This window comes from Triticum aestivum, chromosome 2A, assembly GCF_018294505.1.
Source record: "Triticum aestivum cultivar Chinese Spring chromosome 2A, IWGSC CS RefSeq v2.1, whole genome shotgun sequence".
Classification (NCBI taxonomy): domain Eukaryota; kingdom Viridiplantae; phylum Streptophyta; class Magnoliopsida; order Poales; family Poaceae; genus Triticum; species Triticum aestivum.
This window is the reverse complement of record NC_057797.1, coordinates 563,070,215-563,076,788: the sequence shown is the minus strand read 5'-3', so window position 1 is coordinate 563,076,788 and position 6,574 is coordinate 563,070,215. Positions and strand designations below refer to the sequence as shown.

General features: G+C 49.7%; 1 protein-coding gene across 1 annotated transcript; it reads right to left on the bottom strand.

The window, feature by feature from the left end:
- Window positions 1–963: 963 nt before the first annotated feature.
- On the bottom strand, window positions 964–2,780 carry LOC123189433 (amino acid transporter AVT1I). Its single transcript, XM_044601844.1, has 3 exons — window positions 2,525–2,780; window positions 1,817–2,430; window positions 964–1,698 (listed from the first exon to the last, which is right to left on the bottom strand). The coding sequence occupies exons 1-3, from the start codon at window positions 2,655–2,657 to the stop codon at window positions 1,168–1,170; spliced, it is 1,278 nt and encodes a 425-aa protein (XP_044457779.1). The 5' UTR covers window positions 2,658–2,780; the 3' UTR covers window positions 964–1,167.
- Window positions 2,781–6,574: the final 3,794 nt, after the last annotated feature.

Genomic DNA, 6,574 nt, shown 5'->3' with positions numbered 1-6,574 from the left:
GAAAGAACGGCCTCGCGAGAGTCTGTTTTTGGCTGGGGCGATGAACTGCTGGGAGGAGTTCAGTCACCTTTCTCTCTCTCTCTGATCGAGACCCTCTCTAACGAGCCTTTTCCTTCCAACCTCTCAACCCCTTTGCTCTGTGGGTGGCTGGTCCTATTTATAGAGGCCCTGATCCTCTTCCCAAATATCGAGCGGGAAGGGAGCCAACAATGGCGGGCTAATTTAAAGGGGGACAACAAGTATCAGTTATCCTGACAAAAGTGGTTTTCGTCTGCGCAAAGCTCTGGTGATGACGCCGTCTTGGGCTCCACGGTGACCTCCGACTCGTAGTCCTCCTGGTCTTGGTCTCGTTGCATCGAAATGGCAACCTTTGCCTGATGCCTCGGTACTCCGCGCTGCGCTTGTCCCCTTTGCACCAAAGAGGAATGGAGGACGCTGCGCGGGCTGGCACCCGCCTGGCGCCCTGAGTCGTCATGGCTTGCGTCACGGGCACCTCGTGAGGTACCCCACCTTGATCTCTCCGCCTACTCGTGAGCCAGCCTGATGAGGCCGTGCATGAGGAAGCTCCGCGTCGTCCGCCCCGCGAGGCTTGGCCCCACGCGAGGGTCTTGGGTTTGTGTTGCTGAAGATGGACCGTGCTGGGCCCCCTTTTGAGCCACGTCGCAGGCCGCAGGCAGGCAAGTCTGGCGACCCCCGTTCTCAATACGTCAACAAGTTCGTCAGAGGTGTGCTGCCGTCCAGGATCAGCAAGAGAAATTGCCTGTTCTTCCAGGTCGGCGATAGATATACACACATAGCCTGTTCGCTTGCGATCTGGTGCGATGAGGGGTTTTCAGAAACAGTCTTGCTACATCGAGTCTTGGTTGATAGTACTATATTCGTGAGATCTTAAATCGAGATTCATACAATGCTTTTTTTTCTTCAGTTTTTTTTTCTTACATGTTATGTCACTTGACTATGATCTAGCAATATCCTTTCAAAAAGATTTAAAATAAAATTAGACAACTCGTATATCAGAACAAAGTGCGGCAAACGAAGAAGAAACTACGGTGTATACTCAGAAAGAAGAAGAAGAAGAAGAAGAAGAAGAAGAAACTACAGTAAACAGCTTGATTCCCCCGCAAAAATGAAACGAAAGACCGAGCATTATGTTCCAGGATATACTACTTACAAGTGGTGGATAATTTGCATCACAGAAGAGTACGTGCCTGTTACAGCCGCAAGCGCACCCAACGCCAGTATCCCGAAGATCGCGGCGGCCTCCATGGCGGTGCGGCGACACTTCACGGACGGCGCCCCGAAGATCCTGAGGTAGCAGACGCATGGCAGGAGCATGCACACGCCGACGCTGAGGAAGGACCCCACTAGCGCCATGAGGTAGCCGAAGAACGGCAAGGCGATCGCCACGACCACCGTGCTGAGCACCAGCAGCGTCCTCACCGCCACGGGGACCGCGGAGCCATGGCCTGCCGCGACATAGATCCTCTCCTCGATGACCGTCGCGATCGGCGTGACCATGAGCGCGTACTTGGTCAGCGGGTTCACCAGCGTCGTGTATATGGCGATCTTGGAGCTGAGCCTCGCCGCCGGCAGGTTCAGCGTCACCTGGGACTGCACGCCGTCGCCGTACATGAGGTACCCGAGCACGGCCATTGAGCCGTAGTTGAGCGTGCACAGCACAAAGCATATCGCCAGCATCTGGTTAATTAGGAAGACAAATGCTTAGATCTCACGTTTGGCACAGTATATTTTAGGATTATAATAATTGTCCGATCTTGACTCTTCAACAGCAGATCGATGAGGCTGAGGCGAGTACCTTTGGGAACTGGGACTTTTGCTTCATACATGTGTACAGCGTCGGGAACACGGCGTGGCCGCAGTAGCAGAAGGTGTAGAGGCCGAGAGCGGTGGGGAGGCCGGCGAGCCGCAGCGGCATAGTAGTGGCTCTCCCGGAGAACCCGACGCCGTCGACGGCCGCCACCCAGAGCACGCTGAGGACGACGACGACCGACGCGAACACGCCTGCTGCGGAGACGTACGCGAGCACGCCCAGACTGCGCAGCCACGTCGTGGGCGCGACCATGAGCGCGACGAGCACGACGAACAGCTGCTTCCCCGCGAGCGACACGGGCCCCAGGGCGACGCTGGAGTCCGGGAAGAGTTTGTCGAGGTTGTCCCCGTCGAGGATGAGGAAGCCGACGGCGACGAGGTAGACCTCGGCGTACAGGAAAGACGACACGAGCAGGCGGCCGGGGCGGCCGAAGGCGCGGTGGCCTATGTCCGGGTACGTCCGGATTGCCGGGTCGGCGTCCATGCAGCGCCCGACGAGGAGGCCGGTGTACCAGCAGGCGGCAGCCACGGCGGCCAGCAGCAGCAGGCTCAGCCACCCACCCTCCGACAGGGCGTAGGGCACCGACAGCACCCCAACACCTACTCATCGGAGCGTCGAACAGTGTCAACCCGACGAAATGTACATGCGAAGCCAACGGAAGGAAAACCATGGATGATCGATGTGGAGGCACACCTGACAAGGCGTTGACGCCGTTGAGGCATGTTCGCACGAAGCTGGCACTGCCGTCGTTCCGAGCCCCCTTTGGCGCCGCCTGCTCCGGCCGCGCGGCCTCTTTCTTCCCGAGAAGCGGCACGGCATGGCTCATCGGGACGGGGCGACCCGACCGTGTGCTCACAGCCTCACACTTATGATGAGTACTACTCCCACGCTGGAGTGAGCGCCAACAACGATAATGCTTGTTTATGCAAGTGGGCGGAGAGAGCTCCAGGCATAGATTCCTCAGGGTGTGTTTGGTAGCCTGCGTGTAGGGTGCATGAGGCTAAAAGTTCCCTACCCAACCCACTTTCAGGTGTTTGGCAGGGTGTATGGGCTCTTCTGGGCATAGCCCGTCTGATGCAAAAAAGGCCCCGAGCTATGCTCGCTGGAGCACCCACGTACATGCGAGCTGGGCTCAGCGAGGCTCGGTTCGACCCCCGCAAAAATCTCCTCCCGACCCACTACGCTCGCCCCACCCCTCTCGCTGACCTAGCCGCCACCCCTCGCCCCCATCTCTCTCCCGCGAGGCCGCGAACAACCATGGCGACTGGCGCCTGATCTACATCCCCGCCGGCCCCCTGTTCTTCTACCTCGCCGCCATAACCGCCACCCCGGTCTACCTCACCGCCGCCCCGGTCTACCTCGCCACTGCGCCGGTCTACCTCGCCACGGCCCTGCTCAAAGCGCGGCCGCCGCACGTGGATCTCGCCGCCGCCAGGCCTAGGCCACCGTCGCCGCCGGAGAGGTAGACCTCCGCCCTCACCCCTTCCTTCCTGCCTCGTTCCCCTCCTCCCTCCTCACCCCTTCCTTCTTGCCTCGTTCCCCTCCGCCCTCCTCACCCCTTCCTTCTTGCCTTGGGCTCACAGGGAGTAGCCGCTGCTACGTGACCAGAAACTGCTCCTCTGTTCCCTTATGATTATCATGTATAGGTGGTCAAAATGATTACAGTAGATGTATAACTTATGATTGTTGTACCTATTATGCTCATATTTTAGTTTGTTCAGTGCTTGTCATGCTGGAAAAAAATCTGTTGTGCTAAGTATCAATTTGTTTGTATTGTCATAGATGGATGAATTGGCAAGAAAACGAAGGCAATTAATTGTGAGAGGAGCCGGTCTAGTGGCTGGATTGTATGCATACAAGATGATCATGTTTAGAAGAGCTAGGCAACAAACAGCGAGGATAACCGTGGGCAGCATGGCCGATCGTGCCATATCTAGAGAGTCCAATTTGAGATATATTTATCACTCTAGTGATATAAATTGTTCAAATCAATTAAGAATGAGAAAAGCTCCTTTTTTCCGTTTGTGTGCTATATTTAGAGAGAGAAATCTGTTGTTGGATAGCATCCATACTTCTATCGAGGAACAAGTAGCCATGTTTCTTCTAGTAGTTGGCCATAACCAAAGGTATAGGACACTTCAACCGATCTTTAGAAGATCTACCGAAGTCATTAGTAGGTATTTTAAGGCAGTGCTTTATGCTATTGGGGAGTTGAGAGATGAGATGATTCGGCCTCCCTCCAACCATTGTCATCGTAAAATACAAGAAAGCACTCGCTTCAATCCATATTTCAAGGTAATTATTTTTGCAAACAAATGCAAACAATCAATCCGACTTAAGAATAACAATCATTTGCCTTTTTTAATTAGGATTGTGTTGGAGCAATTGATGGGACTCATGTGCTTGCTAGAGTCCCAAAAAGTATCTCAGCTGCCTTTAGGGGTAGAAAGGTGGGGACTACCCAAAATGTCATGGCTGCGGTAGACTTTGATCTAAAGTTTACCTATGTACTTGCAGGTTGGGAGGGATCAGCTCATGATGCCCTTATACTTGCAAATGCATTGGAGAGGGAAGATGGGTTGAAAGTTCCTACAGGTAATAAACTAGGGCCTACTACCTAAATATATTAATATTTCTACCCATAGCTAATAGTTGCTATTTCATAGGAAAATTCTTCCTTGTTGATGCGGGGTATGCTGTGAGGCCGGGTTTTCTTCCACCATACCGTGGCACGAGGTACCACTTGAAAGAGTATGGACGAGGGAACCATCCTCAAAATGCTAAAGAGTTGTTCAACTTAAGACACTCTTCTTTGAGGACAACGGTTGAAAGGGCTTTTGCCGCATACAAAAACCGTTGGAAGTTTGTCTACAATAAGCCGTTCCATGGTTACAAGACCCAAGTAAAAGTAGTGCTAGCTTGTGCAATTCTTCACAATTGGGTACTTCAATATGGTGAGGATGAGTATTTCCCACCTGAGGAAACATGGGAGCCGGAACCCAATGATGAAGATCACAATGATATTGTCCATGACAATATTTCTTGGGCTCATAAGAGAGATGAATTTGCAAATCAGATGTGGGCGAATAGAGGGCTAGCAAACATTTGATGTATCATGTGTCTTGGTGTTGTAAAACTATTGATGTACTATTATATTTATGTGCTGAAACATGATTTTGATGGGCTAAAATATGCTTATTTATGTGCTGAAATGTGTTTTTGTGTCCTGGAATTCATATTTATGAGCTGAAACATGATTGTGAGCTGCTGAAATATGATTTTTATGTGCTGAAACATGTTTTTGTGTGCTGGACTTCATGTTTATGAGCTGAAACATAATTTTGAGCTGCTGAATTATGCTTATTTATGTGCTGAAATATGTTATTAACTTCTGGATTGTCTATGTTGTAGATGGATGATGAGGTGCAGGAGGTTCCAAGTGTTGGTGCTCTTCCCAAGAAGGCCCCCAAGGTCATGAATTGGACTCCTCCTATGTCGGCGTTGATGTTGAAAGGCCTTTCAGAGGTGGCGTCAAGAGGTGCCAAGACTGACAAAGGATTCAAAGAGGTTGAAAAATTGAAAGTTGCAAAGCGTATATCTTCTTTCGTTGGTTATGACGTGTCTATTACGCAAGTGCACAATCATATTCGCAAGTGGAGGAATAGGTGGACAAGGCTTGTCTATTTGAAGGCTTTAAGTGGGGCACTTTGGGATGATGACAAGAAGATGGTAGTGCTAGAAGAACAACACTATTTGGGCCACACTCAGGTATGCATGTCCATGTATCAGCCTTTTTTGAATGCTGAAATGAGTTATCTTAGTGCTCAAAGAGTGTTAAAATGATATAGTTTTGCCAAAAATAATGATGTTTCATAGCTGAAATGATGTCTTAGTTAATTATTTTTGTTCAAATGGTGTTGCAGGATCATCCAGCAGATGCTGAATTGCTCAATTCTCCACTGGAGAACTACGACTATATGGAACTTTGCTTTGCTAATAAGCATGCCACTGGGAAATATGCAATGGGCCCCGGTGTGCCCCTGGGAACGCCTATTGTTGTGGAAGACAAGGATAAACCGAATGTCATGGAGGGGGAAGGAACAACGGATGAGGTATTGCAACATCTTCCTGGATCTAACTTTGTACTTCCTACTGCTAGTGCCACTCAGGACCCTTCTCCTACTTCAAATAAGAAGAGAAAGAGGGCATCTGGCTTGACAGAGGAGGACTCAATCCAGTGTAGCAACATGACTGATGCTATGCGTGAGATTGCAAGTGCTATGCGTGAGATTGCAAGCGCTTGGCTGTTTTAGATTATCTCACAGAACATAAGGCAAAAGGCCTAAACTTTGTGAAGATGGATGATGAAGTCCGAAAAGCATCGTTCAAGCGAATCTTGAAAGCCAATCCCGGTCTTGTTTGAGTTGTTGTTAGTTGGTGCTTGATGAGACAGTCCCTTTTGTAATGCCTATTATAAAGTGTACTTCAAATTAGACTATGTAATATGAATCTAGTGATGCACTGCTACGAATTATGGTTATTATTCTTATGTAATATGAATCTAGTGATGCATTGCTTCAAATCAAGGTTATCATGTGTTATGTTAATTGTTGATTATTTTATTTATATTATCATTGTTCAAATTATGTTGGCATGGTAACATTTTATTGCTCGAATTGTTCCATGAATTGTCGAAATGTTGTTTCAATATTTGTCTTGGCGGCAAAAAAATCATTCATGGAG